Source organism: Acomys russatus, chromosome 7, assembly GCF_903995435.1.
Source record: "Acomys russatus chromosome 7, mAcoRus1.1, whole genome shotgun sequence".
Lineage (NCBI taxonomy): Eukaryota > Metazoa > Chordata > Mammalia > Rodentia > Muridae > Acomys > Acomys russatus.
This window is the reverse complement of record NC_067143.1, coordinates 48,983,302-49,002,136: the sequence shown is the minus strand read 5'-3', so window position 1 is coordinate 49,002,136 and position 18,835 is coordinate 48,983,302. Positions and strand designations below refer to the sequence as shown.

At 42.9% G+C, this 18,835-nt stretch overlaps 1 protein-coding gene and 1 pseudogene across 1 annotated transcript in view; one reads left to right on the top strand and one right to left on the bottom strand.

Annotated features, from left to right (window-relative positions):
* Positions 1-18,258, bottom strand: part of Nars2 (asparaginyl-tRNA synthetase 2, mitochondrial) — a 102,767-nt gene extending 84,509 nt beyond the window's left edge. The window contains exons 1-5 of the mRNA XM_051148960.1: positions 18,042-18,258; positions 13,574-13,683; positions 10,539-10,659; positions 8,396-8,536; positions 2,197-2,277 (exon numbers count right to left, since the gene is read on the bottom strand). Coding sequence (XP_051004917.1) covers positions 2,197-2,277; positions 8,396-8,536; positions 10,539-10,659; positions 13,574-13,683; positions 18,042-18,182 — 594 coding nt within the window. The 5' untranslated portion in view covers positions 18,183-18,258. The remainder of the gene's footprint in view (positions 1-2,196; positions 2,278-8,395; positions 8,537-10,538; positions 10,660-13,573; positions 13,684-18,041) is intronic.
* On the top strand, positions 14,472-14,945 carry LOC127192348 (interferon-induced transmembrane protein 2-like; annotated as a pseudogene).
* Positions 18,259-18,835: the final 577 nt, after the last annotated feature.

The window sequence follows — 18,835 nt, the reverse complement described above, 5'->3', positions numbered from 1 at the left end:
GCCAACGGCTGACAAGTGAGAGCTCGTGAGGTTAGAAAGCATCTGTAGGAGCAAGAGAAGCAACTGGGTGAAGAGACCGCCTTGGATTTGCAAGCTACGCATCCAATAAAAGATTAATACCTAGAATATACGAAGAACTAAAATAAAATAAAATAACCAAAAGCCTAAGTACCAGAATCAAACAACCCAATTGTCTTAGTCAGTGTTCTATTGCTGTGAAGAGACACCTTGGCCGCAGCAACACGTATAAAAGAAAGCATTTAACTGTAGCTGGCTTACCGTTCAGAGGGTTAGCCCACTGTTTTCATGGCATGCGGGCATGCTGGAGAAGGAGCTCAGAGTTCCACACCCAGTCTGCACGTGGCAGGAGAAGAGAGACACTGGGCCTGACATGGACCCTTGAAACCTCAAAACCCATGTTCAGTGATGACACTTCCTCATCTCAGGTCATATCTCCTAATCCTTTCAAATAGTGCCATTCCCTGGTGCCCAAGTATTCAAATCTATGAGCCTATGGGGAACACTGTCACTCAAACCGCCATACCAATTGATAAACAGTCTAATGAGATGAACAAACAGTTTTGAAAAGATGAAGCAAAAATGGCCAGTAAGCATACGAAAAAAAAAAGTTCACCCTAGCTAGCATAGTAATGCAAATGAGAACTATATCGAGATTCCATCTCCCCCTAGTCAGAATGGCAGTCACTAAGAAAACAAGCAACAGTAAATGCTGCCAAGGATAGGGAAAAGAGAATGTTCACAAACTGCTGCTGATAATTTGAACTAGTCTGGCCACTCTGGAAATCCCTACAAAGGCACCTCAAAAACTCCAGAACTGAATCAATCACATGACCTAGATATATCACTCCTAGGTATTTATCTGAAAGACTTCAAAGAAATATTTGTACACGAGTGTTTATTGCAACACTACTCACAATACTAAGTAATAAAACCATCTAAGTGTTCATCATCCAAAGCACGGTATACATCAGGTGTGGTGGGGCACGCCTGTATTCCCAACACTCTGGGAGGCAGAAGCAGGAGGATCTTTGTGAGTTCGATACCAGCCTGGCCTACAAGGCGAGTCCAGGAGAGCCAATGCTACACAAAGGAACCCTGTCTCCAGGGGGGTGGCGGGGGCAGGGGGAGGAAAGAAAGAAAAGGAAAAAAAAGTATGGTATATATGCACAATGGAAGGTTTTTAAAGACAAGTTTTATATAAATCAGGCTAATTTTGATCTCACTATATGGCTGAAGATCACCTTGAACTTCTGAGTCTACCACATCCATCTCCTGAGTGCTGGAATTACAAAGATTCACCACCATACTCTGTATATGAGATAGTGAGACTTGAACCCAAGCTTTGGCAAGCATTCTGCCAAATGAGCTAATTTTCCTGCCTACACAATGGATTTTTTTTCACTCATAAAGAACAAAGATTCCATTTGCAGAAAAATGGATGGTATTATGTTTAGTCTATCTTAGAAAGACAAATTTCACACTTTCTCTCATTATTGGTTTCTAGATTTTATATACATACATAAAATCATGTATGCATATATGACATGAGAGAGGAAACAAAACTGTATAGGGGAACACAGCGGACAAATAGGAGAGCAGAGAAAGGAGAAGATAGGAGAATATGTAGGGGAAATGTGCTAAAATAAAGATGAATAGGAAAAAAAGTATTTCAGGAGACGTATCATTTCTTATGAAGAAAATCTATTCCTCTGCAAATGTGGAAAATTCTTTATTTTTCTATTCTTTTGTTTAACTCTTAATATTTTTGGTTAGCATACAAAGAAATGTGCTTGATTGTGACAACTTATCATCATCATCACCATCATCATCATCACCCTTTGTTCTTATTTACAACCCTTCTTCTCCCTGCCATCTCCCCACCACCCTGCTGGTCCCATTCCTGACTCCAAACTTCCCTCCCTTCTGACTTCACTGACATATATAATCCACAAAAATGCAAACAGAATACTAAATTAAAAATTGATCTCTTCTAGTTGCAGTGAATAAATAGGGCTGGAAGTGTAAGAGATCAGAGCAATGGGAACGGCTTTCAAGGGTTACCACTGACAACTTCGGGTGCTGCTGTGATCTTCAGTGCACAAAACCATTATTAGATTTAAAGCAAAGCCTTAACGAAAAGTCTGAAGCAGCAGTCAGAGGAGTAGCACAGCTCACCTGCACCTGGAACAGCTCCCCAGCCCCCTCACAGTCATTGGATGTGATTGCTGGGGTATGAACGTGCACAAAGCCATTGTCCTAGAAGAGAAAGGAAAACTCTTCAGCACATTTGTATGTGGAACAACTCCAGGAACAAATGCGTTTTACTATTAAAATGATACCAAAATAATACCATTACACATCTCTCAACGGCTCTCCAAATATAAGACTGTTCAAAGATCAGTTCAGTGGTTTTTTGTTTGAGGGTGTTTGAGAGTGGTTTGTTAAGGACTACAGACTGGCCTTGAAGTCTCCATCCTCCTGTCTCTCAGTCTCTTGCGCTGGGATCACAGCCATACATTGTCACATCTGGACAGTTGAATGCTCTGTCGTGTTTAGAAGCACGCCCAAGTCTGAAATATGGAGGTTTTAAAGATGTACCTTGTCTAACTACTTCACTTCAAAAGCACACGAGCTCTGTCCCAGAGAGATCTCATGAATTTCCAAGTTAGATAGCTAGTCGGCAGCTAAGGCAGGGATGGAGCACAAGCACATTCTACCCCCACCCCCACCCCTGCCCCCACCCCCCACCCCTGGCCCCGCCCCCTATTTCTGTCCACGTTCCCAATATACTGGTGATGACCTAAGGAACACACTTTCACCCAAGGCTAACGTGGAATGATGTCGCCCGCAGCGCTAATGGAATGTAAAGTGAACAATATGAAGATCATTTCATCTTGAAATGAAACCTCAGCTGTAATGAATCATCAAAAAGGAGAAAATAAAGGCTGATAAGTAAGGACTACAGAGGTAAACAGGAAGAGGGAGCAGGGCTTCTAACAAGTCTCTGTCACTCAATCGATGGCACGACGCACTGCACATGACGCAGGCAGCGAGTGTACTTCTTTGGCCTGAAGAACATTCTGAGAGGAGCAAGGCCATCCATCACTGAGGCGCCCAGCTGCAGTCCTTCCGATCAAAAGTCTGCGAGTAGTTCCATTAGTGAACCACAAAAGCTGCTGCTAGCAGGATTTAAATAACCCATCAACTTCAAGGTCACGCTTCTTTCATTTTGACTATGCATGCAGGCAAAAGGTTACATCCAGAACAGATGTGGCAGGACAGGAGTGCAGGTAGCTAAGAGTGAATTTACAGCACACGGGCGGAATGCTATGTGCTTAGTGCACAATTTCAGCCTTGAAATCAATACAATAAATTCATACATTTGCATTCCTGCCAGGTTCTGCCTACCCCTGGTAGAATGTAAAAACATCTGTAGGCATAATCAAAGAGAGGTTCTGACCACAAAAGAAATTATTTAATCAACAACTTACCTAGATATAAACTGGTTAAACATTCAAGATATAAATTTACATCCCCAGAAATTATTCAAATATGCACTAAACCTGAAAGTGGCATGCTCAGAGGCGCTCTACAAAGCTGTACACTCACTGTAAAGGAACAACGAAATACAATCAATAAGATTATTGCATAAAATGTTTATTTCTTATGAGCCAAGAAGTATGGTCATGAATCATTTATTCCACGCGAATGTAGGCAACTCTGAGCATGAGCACAGTAAACAAAGGGAGGAAGTGAAAAATCCAAAGGAAGCGAGGGTGGAGAGAAGAAATGGAATGGCTAACTGTGACTGCCACCATGAGATCTGCTGAGATGCCATGGAAAACAGCACTGTACATGTGAGGTAAATAACATGAAAACTTAAAAAACAGAGTCAAACAGAGCATGGGGGCTGTTTTTAATCACTAATGCCAAACTGTCCCAAGAGGTCAGCAGCTTTTTAAGTTTGAGCCCTGCCAGCAAAGCTCATCAAAGCCACAGCGCTATCAAAAGGTAAAAAGGGTTAAATGCAAAGGCAGAAGCATAGCAAAGTGTAAAGAGGAGGCTGTAGAGAAAGACACAGATCAGATGGAAAGTGGCTAGCAAGGGGAGGGAGGACATGCGGGTCACTGCCTCCCTCGCCTCAGCTACTGACCACCTCTGCAACAAAAGGCTCTGTGAAAACTAGGTGAGCTCTCTACCCACAGAACAACAGGCCCAGTCTCTGCACAAAATAATTTTTGATATTCAAACCCAAAGATAACTCTAGACTGTTAGAATATCATAGCTTAAAATACTATTCAAATTCCCAGTCTTTACTACATTGATAAATATTTGATAGGTCTAGAATTGTTGAAAATGTACACCTTTTAAGGAGCCTACAGTAATAAATCAAAGAAACAATATCAAATACTAGGTAATACGTATCCATTTTTTATAAGTACAATAATAGTCTTTTTGTTGACTTGTGAGATGCAGTCTTACTGTGCAGCCCTGGCTAAGGTGGGAGTTACTAACCATAACGTCTGAAAATCCTCCTGCCTCAGTTTCCTGAGCACTGGGATTACAGCTATGGACCACCACACTCTAGTTCTAACGATTTGAGAATACACAATCCTAACTGTCATGTACACAAGCAGAATGAAACATCAGGGTTATATTTTTAAAATATAATAAAAAGTTTAAACGTGAGGGCCACAGATGGTTCAGGATGAAGAGCATGCCTCTTCTTCCAGAGGACCTGGATTTGAGTCACTGCACCCACATGGCGTTCACAATGATCTAGTCACTCCAGTTCCTGGAAATCTAAAGCCCTCTTCTGACATCTATGGGCCCCAGAATGAATGTGATGCACAGACATACATGTAGGCAAAACACCTATACACATAAAATATTTTTTTTTAAAGTAAAAAGTAAATTTACCGCATTTAAAAGTCTCTCGAGAGCCAGGCGTGATGGCGCACACCTTTAATGCTAGCACTCGGGAGGCAGAGACAGGTGGATTGCTGTGAGTTTCAGGCCAGCCTGGTCTACGAAGTGAGTCCAGAACAGCCAAGACTACATAGAGAAACCTTGTCTCAAAAAAAAGAAAAGTCTCTTGAGTTTATAACTACTCTATTAACAATGCTAAGATTATTTTCAACTTCCCTTATTGTTTATAATTTTATTTTAATTATTTTTCTTATTTCATATTTTTAGTTTACTCTATATTTTAAATTGTCTTCATATTTGTAAAAGCTCAAAATTATAAAGAAATATATAAGTAAGGTAAAGTTTACTTGTCAATGGATTGCCAATACCACCATCTAGTGGCCAATATTGTGTAAAACTGTTTCAGAGTTAAAACAGGTTCATTTTCTGTTGTTGAAAGTCAGGGTGTGGGGGAGGCACACTCACACTCTAACACCACTTTCTTCCTAGCTCTAGAGAGATTCTGCATTTGTGTGGGTAAAGTACTACTAAAAAGTCATATAAAAGGTGCCTAAGTAAATCTCTGAGATGACATAGAAACAGACCCTTTCAAACTATAATGGGATAAAATTGCCTATTGTTTTAATCAAAACTACGAGCCTTAAAGCTACGATGCTCTTTGCTAGCGGGCCTTTCTAAAAATCAAAAAGTCTCCTGGTGAAGAAGAACAGGAGTGGAACTGCGTGCATGCGGATGACCCTGGGGGAAGACCACAGTGCTGCCCTGCCCTGTGACCTAGCAGAGTCTAAAGAGGTGACGTGGGGAACAGCGTGGGCTTTCTCCGCCGGATGACCACCGGCCTTTGGTGCCCTCTCACTAATATGACCAAAATACAGAAACAGATTGGATTTACCCTCTTATCTGAACAAGCACAAAACAAATAAATACAATAAAAACAGGAGGCAAACCACATGAGACAATTCGCAAGCTACTAGACATCACACAACAAAGGCAGTGAGTCTTCTGTGGGTTATGAGATAGAAACCTGGTGAGCCCTACAGGCTTCCAGGTTACTCCAGTGGGAACCTTCTGGACACAGCTCAGGAAGGAGGAAGTGAGGTGGGGCCCAGAGGCCTTCCTGAGTTGAGGAGAAACTGTCAAAAGTCTGAAGAAACCGATGTGGCTCTAGTCCACAGGTGGGGAGAGGGAGATGACGTGTCAACCAGGTGTTTCAGGTACGGAACTGACCAGGACCCAAATGGAAGAAACCATACAAGATTATGGAAAGAACGATCCAGAGAGATTAGCGGAGACAGGGTCTGGTACTTGCATGATGGTTGCCAGATAGGTAGAATAATCAGGAAGGCTTGGCCTAGATCAGTGATTCTGTCTGTGGGTGGCGACCACTTTAGGAGTCAAATAACCCTTTCACAGGGGTCACCTAAGACCACCGGAAAACACAGCTATTTACATTACGGTTCATTAAAGTAGCAAAATTACAGTTGTAAAGTAGCAAGAAAAAAAATAATTTTATGGTTGGAGGTCGCCATAACATGAAAATCTGTATCACACGGTCACAGCATTAGGAAGGTTGGGAACCACTGGCCTAGACCATGTAGGGGCCTACACCTACACTCAGCACTATCCAGACATGACACACAAAAACAGAAGACCCAGATACTGAACAGTCTTCAAGTAACTTAGTGATACAGTAGACCACAGCCTGAGAGCCTTTATAAATATCCCGTACTCACAAGGTAAATTTCGCATCATCTGGCATCAACTGAAAACCAGAAGGTACACAGAGAGGCAGGAAAGCATAACCCAAAATGAAACAGAGTGATCAAAACTAACCTATAAGTGACAAACATACTAGGTGTTAGACATACAAAAAGTACGGAATTTTAAAACTAGGTCTATATTCTGTACTTAGGCATGAAAGTCATAAAAAACTAGCCCCTGGTAGGTGAAGATGTGCAAGCCTGTAATTCCAACAATTTAAATGGCTGAGGTAGGAGTGTCACAAGTTCAAGGGCAGCCTGGGCAAGCCAGTGAGACTGTCTCAAAACAAACAAGGGTTAGGGATGGATCTTTTGCCCGTGAGTGCACTTGCCTAGTATGCTTGAGGGCCTGGGTTCAGTGGGCTGTGTGATATCATTAAGTGTTCTAACATGGGGATAATCTCAGAGGCTACAAAAAATACTTTAAAAAGTGATGGCTAAAAACACCCTTCAGGAGCTGGGCACAGTGACACGAGCCTAGCTAAGCCAGTAAGGGGACTAAAATCAGGAGAATTACAAATGCCAGGAAAGCCTCAGCAAGATAGCAAATAAAAAACAGCCGGGTGTGATAGTGCACGCCTGTAATCCAGCACTCAGAGAGGCAGAGGCAGAAGGATCACTATGAGCTCGAGGCCATCCTGGTCTACAAAGAGAGTCCAGGAGCCAAGGCTATATGGAGAAGACAGAGAAGCCCTGTCCCCAAACAAAAATAAACAATACCTCCCCCCAAAAAACAAAAAAGCCCAAAGATAAAAATGACAAACTCATCTAAGAACTTAACCAACCCTAAAAGAGAAATAAAGAAATCTATGCCAAAACACAGATAATCGAGCTTATCAAAACCATAAAAATAAAACTATAAAGAGATGCCAAGAAGAAAAGTATTATTCAGAAGAACCAAGAAAAAGATGACATCAACTCTCACCAGAAACAATGAGAAGACACGGTGGCAACTTTGAAGAATCTGTGCTCATGTCTGTAACCCTAAACTTTGGGAAGCTGAGGCAAGAGGAGCTTGAGTTTGAGGCTGTCTGGGCTACATGTAACTTCAAGAAAGGCCCGCCTCCTTAACAAGGCCTCGTGGCACAGTGTTTAAGAGCACTTGTTGCTCCTCCAGAGGACTAAGGTTCGATTCCCAGCACCCACGTGGTCGCTCACAGCTGTCTGCAACTCCAGTTCCAGGGGATATGACATTCTCTTCTGGCTTCCACAGACACCAGGCATGCACATGGTATACTTACAGACATGCACATGTGAACACGCACGTGTGCGCACACACACACACACACACACATCTACCAACTTGTAATTCTATATCCACAAAAAAAAAAAAAAAAAAAAAAAAAAAAAATTCAAAAACGAAGGTGAAATAGGTATTACAGATATAGATGTACTTAGTCCCTTCAGTGTGGTGATGCTTTCAGGGGTGTAGTCATGTCAAAGCTCAAAAGACCATACATTTCCAATATGTACAGTACTCTACTCCACTTACTCCTTGATAATGCTATTAAACCATACACAGGGAAAGAGAAGGGAGAAGGGGAGAAGAGAGACATGTGTGTCTGAGATATCTAATCCTTATGGAATAGTGTTCAGGACAGATGAGAGCTTTCAGGAAAATGCTCCAAGCTTATAATTATTCAAACTCCGCATTAGAAAGAGCACGTGGAAACAGAGCGCCTTACCTTAAAGTAGGAATGGATAGCAGCTGTGGCTTCACTGCGAACCCTCAGGATACAACCCAGAGCGTTAGTCCTACACCTCAGGTGAGGGTACTGCCTCAGGTACTCCAGAGGATGCCTCTCCTTATATTTTAGAGGGAACTCCTGCCAAAAATATGGGGAAAGTTTAGAAGGAAACAAAAACAGAAACAAGACCAAAAAACCCACCAACCAAACAACAAAAACCATTTTACAAATCAGTTTCCAGAGTATTTCTTAAAACAGCAGTACTTTGGGAAAATGTTTTCCCTCTTTATTATATAAAAATAGTAATTACATGTATCTGTGTGTGTACGCTTGTGTGTGTACCTACGTATGCGCGCGCACACACACACACACACACACACACACACACACACGCACTATGTGTGGAGATCACAGGACAACTTGGAGTTGGTTCTCTCCTTCCACCATGCAGGCCAGGAATCACGCTTCAGGGTCACCAAGCTTGGAGATAAGCACCTTTATCCACTGAGCCGTCTCCAGGCCTTTATTTCTTAACAGAACTGATTACAGCTCAATTACTTCTACCGGGTAAACAGAATGGTTGGATGGAGCTAGGAAGATGGAGCTAAATTACTGTCACTGAGGCTTGCCTGCTGTTTATCAAGTTTCTACCCATTAGCTGTCAGTTTCTTACAACTAGAGAGGTTAGCATGTAATTATCCAAAATAATTCGCCTCAGAACACTCCAGAAAGGCCTTTCCTACCACTGTACACACACAGTTGGTGTTTAACTTCTCCCCAGTGTCTTGAGAGGCCACCAGCACAATCAATTAAGATTGGTTTACTGTTTATCAACTTGTTATTGGCATCCGACAGGATGAGGGAGAGACAGCAGCTTTCTTTCATTTAGTACTCAAGATTTGGAAAAAATAAAATAAAGGAAATTATGGCTCTAGCTTGAAACATTTCCAACTTGTCCATACTCAGGTTACAAAATTAAGAAGACAAACATTTTTAGAAAACAAAACCTCAAGTTTCAATTAAAAAGATAACAGCAAAGTTAAAAAGAAGGCACCAGCAGACTGCTTCTTCTAGTCTTCTCTTTTCTTTAGGTCTTGGGTAAATACTGATTTTTATGCTGTATAGAAACAAATATCACACTTATTAAAGGTAAACTGTGACCCCATTAGTAGAGACTCAGAATTCTCTCTGACTGAATGTGTTAAGTAATACTCGGCGGGGGCTACAGGTGTAGCACCTACCCAAAGGCAGGGGATACCACCCAGGTACATGTTGGAGGTCTTGGATATGGGATTAGGAACAGTAAGGGTTTAAAATAAACAAATAACACTAAACCAAATGTATAAAAACAACAGAAGTCAAGGGACAATAATTTTGCCCATTAGACTTTTTAAATCAGTTACAGTAAAAGCAAGAAGCCAAATGGCTAGAAGACGGACTTCAGAAGTGACACAGAGATGCACCGACTGACTAACCCTGCTCATGGGCACCACAGAGATGCACCGACTGACTAACCCCGCTCCCAGAAGAGGAAGACAGGCACTACAGAGATGCACCGACTGACTAACCCTGTTCACGGACACCACAGAGATGCACCAACTGACTAACCCTGTTCACGGGTACCACAGAGATGCCCCGACTGACTAACCCTGCTCCCAGAAGAGGAAGACAGGTACCACAGAGATCCATCAACTGACTAACTCTGCTCACGGGTACCACAAAGATGCATCGACTGACTAACCCTGCTCACGGGCACCACAGAGATGCACCGACTGACTAACCCTGCTCACGGGCACCACAGAGATGCACCGACTGACTAACCCTGCTCACAGGCACCACAGAGATGCACCTCCTGCTCCCAGAAGAGGAAGACAGGTACCACAGAGATGTGCCGACTGACTAACCCTGCTCCCAGAAGAGGAAGACGGGTACCACAGAGATGCACCGACTGACTAATCCTGTTCCCAGAAGAGGAAGCAGTCAGTATACTACTTCACACTAGGCTCTGTGGTCTGTTTCAGTGATCAGGAATGTCACAAATGAAACATGCTCTAAGTGCCATCTTCTCAACAGACTTAAACAGACCATGAATGTTTTAGATTAAATCTACACAGCCCCCCAAAGTTATCAGTAAACATACCTTGGTTTCACATTTTCCAATAACCTCAATTTTTTCTGCCTTCAGTTCCACGTTTTGTCTTTTGGCTTGACTTTTGACCAGCTGTCCTTGGACTTGCACAGAACTTCCAAAAGCCAATTCTCTATAGTAACAAAAAAACTAGGATCAAAAAAGGCACTCTATATAACCTTCATTTCAATTAAAATCTTGCTAAAGTATATAATGTCAAAAGTATTTACCCTGAGTTAAGTTAAATAATATGCCGACACTCTCTTGCACCAGGACTCTAAAAATGAATTCCTTGAACTTTAAAATGGGAATGAAGGATGTTAACAATTTGCTCACGTATTTAGAATTAGAATTAATAATATATATATATATATATATATTATATAACTATTATGATTTTTAGAGGACGTGGGAGGAGAAAGGCCTAGAACTTACTCTGTAGACCAGGCTGGCATGGAGCTCACAGAGATCCACCTACATCTGCCTCCCAAGTGCTGGGATTAAAGGTGTGCACCACCAGGCCTGTCCTGTCTTCTTATCAACTATACTGGCCCACATACTTTCAGACTGCAGGCTGTATGTAAGGTCCAGAGCTAGGGCCTATAGTTTGGCTGACGGCATTGCATCAGTGTCAATGCCCTCCTGGCTTTGACAACATACAATGGTATCACAAGATACTAACACTGGAAAGCAAGGGGCGGGAAAATTCTTGGTACTACTGTTCACATGTAGAGTTTGCTTGCTTGGTTGCTTTGGTTTCTCTCTGTAGACCAGGCTGGCCTCAAACTCAGAGATCTACCAGCCTCTGCCTCCCAAGTGCTGGGATTAAAGGCATGCAGCGCCATCACCTGGCACATGCAGTTTTTTGTTGTTGTTTTTTAAAGAGGAGGTCCCATACACAGCCCAAGTTGGACCTCACTCTGTAGTCCAGGCTGGCCTCAAACTCAGCTTTCCTCTTCAGCTGCCCAAGGACTAGGATTACATATATGTGCCAACATGCCTGGATGGAACTGCATTTAGTTGGTTGATGGTCTGAGTACATAGACAGTGCATTCTGGTTAATGAATTTATATTCTAGTTCAAGTTTACCCACAAATTAATTATGTGACTGCCACAGAAAGCAACATGCACCCATTTGTTTTAAAAACCATTGAAACCGGGCGGTAGTGGTACACACCTTTAATCCCAGCACTTGGGAGGCAGAGGTGGAGAGATCTCTGTGAGTTTGAAGCCAGCCTGGTCTACAGAGTGAGTTCTGGGACAGCCAAGGCTACACAGAGAAACCTTATCTTGAAAACAAGACAAAACAAAACAAAACAAGAATCATCTACTAAGAAGGAACCTAGGCTATATAATTGCATATCCTTACTAATTCTAGTATTTTATAATCATAATATTTAAAATTGGGAGGCTATAGAGTGGCTCAGTGGTAAAATCTTGGTAACTGAGTTATCACATAACCCAGAACCCACATAAAGGCTGCACACAAAGTGCAAGTGTCTATAATCTCAGTGCACCCCTAAGGGGAGACAGGATGTAGAGAAAGACCCAGAAGCTCTCCAGCCAGCTTGCTTGGCTAAGGCGGGAGCAAAGACACCCTGGCTCCAACAAGGTAGAAACACAAGCACTGACACCTGAAGATTTTCCTCTTACCTCTACATGTATGTGTACGCTCATAAGTAAATATGTTGGGAAAATCCCACAAACAATTTATTTGCTTGCTACACTTAATATATGGCGTTTCCTTTGAACATTTAGTCATGTATGAATGTGTATATGTAAAATTGCTCACTATTATATCAAGTGGAGAAAAGAACTGGTATCCATTGGCTACTGACTATCTGATAGATATGAATTTTCCTGTAAGGGCTCTTGAAAATGTCTCAAAGAGGTATGCAGGCATCTCCAGAATTCAGGTGATGCAGACCCATGTACCTGCTATCCTCACAGATACCACCGGAGGGACACAAACGACTTTAAAAGGCTGTTACAATGGAACAGCATGACGGTGTGAGTAAGAAGGGCGCCCAGAGGCTCATATATTTGAACGCTTGGTCCTCAGTTGGTGGACCTGTTTGAAGATTAGGAGGTATGGCTTTGTTGGAGGAGGTATGTAACTGGAGGTGGGCTTTGAGGGTGCAAAATCCCAGGTCATTCCCAGTCAGCTCACTCACGCTCTACTTCATACTTACGGAGCAAGACGATGCTCTCAGTCACTGCTCCAGCATCAGGCCTGCTGCTATGCAGGCCCCTCAGTCCCCTCCCCCCAATTTTTCTTCTATAAGTTGTTTTGGTCCAGGTGACTTATCACAGCAATAGGCACATAACTAAGACAGATTTTGTTGTTTGCCCAGTTGAGACCCATCAGTTTTGTAATATGTATGTATTGCCCCTGAGAGGCTATACTTTAACACAAAACAGTATTAGTTCTAACAGCTAATGGTGAGATCATTAGAGTGCCTTTCATTTATTCAATAGTAACTGGTTATTTTCCAACACCGTGATAGAAGCTAGGAACAGAAAATTGAATATAACATCACCCCTAACTTCAATGAACTAAAGAGCCTTTAGTCAAAGTAGTCTAATAAGAATACAGTTAATTTCCAAACAATGCTATCCACTCTAGGACAGATGGACACAAGACACTATGGGACCAGAGAAGTACCTGCCATAGTCACAGGATACACACATCAGATGATGGACTGTACCAGGCAGGAACCACACATGGGACTGTATCAGGCAGAGGGATCAACATGTGCAAGGTCTAGAAGGTTGCACCAAACATGTGCAACAGGTTAGGGGAGGTGTAAGCAGTTTTAAAAAGACGGGAGCAAAACAAGGGCAGAGGACATCAGCACAGGAAAATGTTAGAGCCTGGAGGCTCTGGATCCCAAGTATTTGGATTTTTGTTTCAAAGTTATTTTTCAGATATGGTTAAAAAGATCGTTCAGGTGACAAAGAAAACACTCAATTAGGGAAATGGAGAACATTAGGAAAGGAAAAAAAAAAAGAACAACTCCTTAAAAAACAAAAACAAAAAAACTCACCGACTGTCAAAGCTGGAGTCAGCAACAACCTGAAGGCTTTCCAGAGAGGACCCGTCATTCACGTGCAGGAACAAAATATCCTTCTGGGATCTGACTGAACGGACCCATCCCTGAAGAGAAGTGTATTTAAATGTGAGCCTAAAAATCAAACACTTTACATTTTTATTACACATTCAAAAAAAAGATTAAATGAAAGAAAGGTTTACAGTCTTGCCTCAACACGTCAGCCGCATGAGACGAACCGCTCTGGGCTAACCTGTATGTGTGCACTACTCCACATGACTCTTATCATGGTGAGATATCTATTCGGGCAGGCCACCTTGTTGTTTTGTTAATAAAGCTCAGCATTTTAAATGGAGGCGGAGCATTTCACATTAAGCTGATAAGCCTAATTAGCATAAAGAATGTCCTTAACATTGGCATTTCAAAGCTATTCCTCTTGCTTTCACTACAAAAAAAAAAAAAAAAAAAAAAAAAAAGTTTACAAGTTGGTGTCTTTCTCCTAATGTCAAATTCCCAGAGAGATCATTAGACTAGAAATATCACTTGGGACTTTGTTCCATTTATAAAATATTATACAAAAAAGTTCTTATAAAACGAAAAGCCAAAACATCCTCATGAAGCTAAGTACAGTAGTGTGCACCTGTAGTCCCAGCACTTGGGAGGCAAAGGCAAGAGGATCTCAAGTTTGAGGCCTGTGTCAGAAAGAAAGAAAGAAAGAAAAAGAAAGAAAGAAAGAAAGAAAGAAAGAAAGAAAGGAAGAGTGAATATATGGAGGGAGGGAGGGACAATGAAATGAACATATGAATATGTCACAAGGAAGGGCCTACAGAGCCAGGGTAGCAGCAGCCTACAGCAGCCATCCTTCAGATGGTATGAGAGTTCCAGAGTCTTTACCATGAGCCACAATTCCTAAGCCTTCTTGACCCCCAGTGCTGGACTTCCTCCAAGCTATGAGACAATCAAAGAGGAGTATGGGGTGACTGAGCTGGGGGAACCCCACAACTCGGCTGTCGTGAGAACCACCGTGATCAACATGCCCAGAGAGGTCTCTGTGCCCGACCATGTGGCTGGGTCCTGTTCAACGCACTCTTCTTGAACTTCTGCTGCCTGGGTTTCATGGCCTGTCCTATCTGTGAAGTCCAGGGACAGGAAGATGGTGGGCAACGTGACTGGGGCCCAGGCCTACATCTCCACTGCCAAGTACCTGAACATGAGCTCCCTGATCTTCAGCATCCCTATGGTCATTATCTGCATCGTCATTGTCCCCACCTCCTCTGTGGCAGGCTTTCAAGCCTTTTCACAAACAAAGCACACTCTGGATTCTAATCCTGCCCCGTGTTCCACTGTCCACATCTGGCTCTATCCCTAGGCCAAGGCCTCAATCCTATGCATTTGCAAATGTTACCCTTACATATCTGTCCACTGTGGACTCAATAAAGTACACATGGTGGCAAAAAAAAAAAGAAAAGAAAAAAGAAAAAGAAAAAGAAGAAAGAAAAAAGAAAAAGAAGAAAAGAAAATGTCACAAAGAAACTTATCTCTTTTTAAAGTATTTGTGAGTTTTAAAATTAGATTTTAAAACTTGTATGTGTGTCTAGATGCATGTGTACAGGGGCTGGGAGGTGGTGTTGGGTCTCCTAGAACTGAGCTGCCTGATGTGAGTGTAGTCTTAAGTATTCTTAACCACTGAGCCATCTCTCCAGCCCCCAAACCCCATCTCCATACATCAACCAATAAGTTAAAATTTTGGAAATGTTATTATCAAAAACAGCTTCTTGAGCATTTTTCAAATGTGATCTTTTGCTATAGCAAAGACTAGGTGTATCTGCTCTGCAGCAGGGACAGAAACTTTAATACTAAGCAAATAAAAACACATGATGAAAGTCTCATTATGAACACATAGCAATACATATATATATTCTGGAGACAGTGTTAACTTAAATCATAGGTACAAGCAAGTACAAATAAGAAGTTTTCTTTTTTCTTTTCTTTCTTTCTTTCTTTTTTTTTTTTCTTTTTCTTTTTTTGAGACTGACTTTCTCTATAACAAGATCCCTGGCTATCCTCAACTCGATTTGTAGACCAGGCTGGCCTGGAACTTACAGAAATTGGCCTGCTTCTGCCTCCTGAGTCCTGGGACTAAAGGCAAAAAGTTTCCAAGTAGACTCCTAAGGGCTACATACCCAATTTGAATTTAACCAGCATAAGGAGTTGACAGAGAACAATGTTTTCAAAGACACTCAAAGATACATTGTGACTTCTCCCCTAAATGCAAAGAAATGGATACAGATAGATGCTCCTTACTAATCATGCTTATGGAAAGCAAGAGCTGAGGCTAGACACACAAAAACTCCTCTTATTACCTTGTCTGCTTCTCAGCCAATACCTACAGATACTATTACAGGAGGGCCCAGGACACTTTAAGGGAAAGAAGCACTTATTCATTGTTACCTGAATTGTTAGTATACAGACAGCAGCCCAATGTTTCTGTTGATGTTTTTTTGAGACAAGGTCGCTGCCTCCCAAGTATTGGAATCAATGGTGCATACCATCCCACTCTGCCTTTTTTTTTCTTTTAAGATTTATTTTTACTTATGCGTGTGTGTATGTATGGCATGTGAGAGAGAGCAAGTGCCCACAGCAGGCAGAGGAGAACATCAGATTCCTTGGAGCTGGATTAACGGTGGCTAACAGCCTCCTGACTCACGTTCTGCTGATGGACTGGGCTCCTCAAGAAGAGAACTTTGGTTCTCTAGAAGAGTAGAAAGGGCTCAGAGCTGCTGAGCCATCTCTCCAAGGGTTAGAATTCAAACAAACAAATCTAGGGCCAGACAGTCGCCTCCAAGGTTACGATCATTTGCTGTTCTTGCAGAGGGCCCAAGTCTGATTCCTAGAACCATCTGAGGAAGCTCACGACTGCTTGTACCTCCAGCTCCAGGGGATCTGACATCTCCATAGGCTCTCCATAGGTACTCCTATGTGCATGGCCTAAACTCATGCAGACACGTATACATAAACACAAAATAAACCTTTAAAAAGATTTGCCCCTACATTAAAAGTAAAAATAGGCAACAAATAATATGCTATTCAACCAATTATACTCCAAAAACGATTTGTACGTAATCAATATAAAATATATTCAAGTATGTTTATATTTCTTTACTCTTCAAGTTTACTATGTATTTTACACTTACAACACATCTCCACGCAGCTGAACTACATTTCAAATGCTCAGCGCTACAAGTGGCTAGCAGTTTCTATATATACTGCTAAGCACTGAAGTGAAATAGTCTGTTACTCGGGCAGTAGGTTCAAGTTCACCCTTGAATCTTCTCTTGATCATCACACAAAAGATATGGCTCACGCATGTCAATCTAATCAAAAGAGTAGAGTAAATGGTTTGATAGCTTTGATTTGGATCACGGAACAATTATGAAACCGAAAAAAAAAAATGCTACAAAGAGCGGCTTGGTCATACTGCTAGACTTCAAGACCATGGGAGAGACCAATCAGTGTTTCAGCAATTCAAGGACAAACAGCCAAGCACCAGGTTTAGCCTGTCCCCTTAAGGATCTATTCAACACTGCTGCAAATACCATGAAGAGAAATGACAGCAGCTAACATTGACCAAGAGGCCTCTCTGTTCTAAATAGCCTGTAGCCACTAACCCATTTATCTTTCAGAACTCCCCAAAATAGAGACTGTTATCTCCACTTTCATAAGAGAAACTGAGGCCTGGGGCACTGTAGTGACATGCCCGGAATTAAAAAGCTAACGAATTAAGCCAGGGCAGCTGCACCCCTTGGATGGTCAAACTAGAACACCCCACCTTTTCTCCTAGTTGATTAATTACATGCAAGTCTCAGATTAGGAAGCAAAGTAGCTCAAAGCTGAAAAGGCATGGGGTTCCCGTGTGTCCAACCTGTGTCTGTGAGCCACATGAAGCTGCGACTGATTGCTATGAACGCAGCCAAACACAAAACCGTAAACTTTTGAGACTTTTTAGTGGGGGGGGGGGGGGGGGTGTGCTTTTTGTAACTCGATGGCTCAAGTATGAACTTAGTAGTTGACAACACTGTGTTGCAATCTCAAAAAAAAAAAAAAAAAAAAAGGTTGGATATATCAGGAACCAGTGCTTCCTGCCAGCCAGGTGAACAGGAAAACGGGAAGAAAGGATTTCTACTCTCAAGGAACTAGGGCAAGACATCCGATGCTATTAATACAAAAAAAAAAAAAAAAAAAAAAAAAAAAAAAAAATTGAAGGGGGCGTGTTCGCTTAAACATTTCTGCATGGTTGGCATGTAACACTCGGCTGCCGCACTCCCTAATCGCCACAACGACTTGCAGAAAGTAACAGTGCAACTTTGCTTTGCCCAAGCTTGGTCCAACAGGACAGACGGCTCAGAGTAAAGCTAGACGTGACCGGGCCAAGCAAGCTCCGGCAGCAGCGTTTCCACACACCCACCTGCACCGTTACGCGCTCCCCACTCGCGTCCTGGACCCCGAGGGCGTCCCGCACACGCAGTCTGGCAGACGTGCGGGGCCTGGGGCAGGAAACGGTGGAGCAGAGGCGCAGCGCGCCGAGCAGACGCCGGGCCCAGAGCATGGCGTGTCCCGGCCGGCCAGGGCTCCGCGGAGCGCCCAAGGGGACGTTCCGGCTCGCAGCCCGTCGGAGCAGCCTTCTTCACTCGTGCAGTCGCGCTGTCAGGCGCTCGTGTCGCTCTTCCTTCCGCGCCCCGAGCCGTTCCTTCAGGAATTCTCGGGCGTCTCGCTTAGAAAAGCACAGAAGGCTCAACGCTCAAAGAGCACAGCACATAGGACTATGCTACAGCACAAGAGCACTCCAAGCGTAAACCCAGCTAAAGCATGCTACAGCCGGCTACGTAACCCTTGCGCGCTCTTGCGTCATCACGCTAGGTGGGGCCTGAGGCTGAGCATGCGTGATTGTGTTCAGAGTGTGGGGGCGGGCCAAGAGGCAGGGGGAGGTGCCAGGAGCTGAGGTGGGCGGGGCTAAGGCTCAAAGCTTTTTTTGTTGGCTTCTCGGAAATAGGTAGGAAGCTGCTTTGGAGGTCATTCTAAGTGTTCCTTTATAAAGCTGCCTGTGGAGACGGAGGAACACCGAGGGGCAGAATTGACCGTGGCAGAAGGCAAGCACCTGTGCAGAGTCTTAGATGTGAAGAGGAGTTCTGAGCTGTGGGAAGTCAGACTCAAGACCTAGGATCTGCTTAAGTCATAGCTGTGGGATATCAAATATCAAAA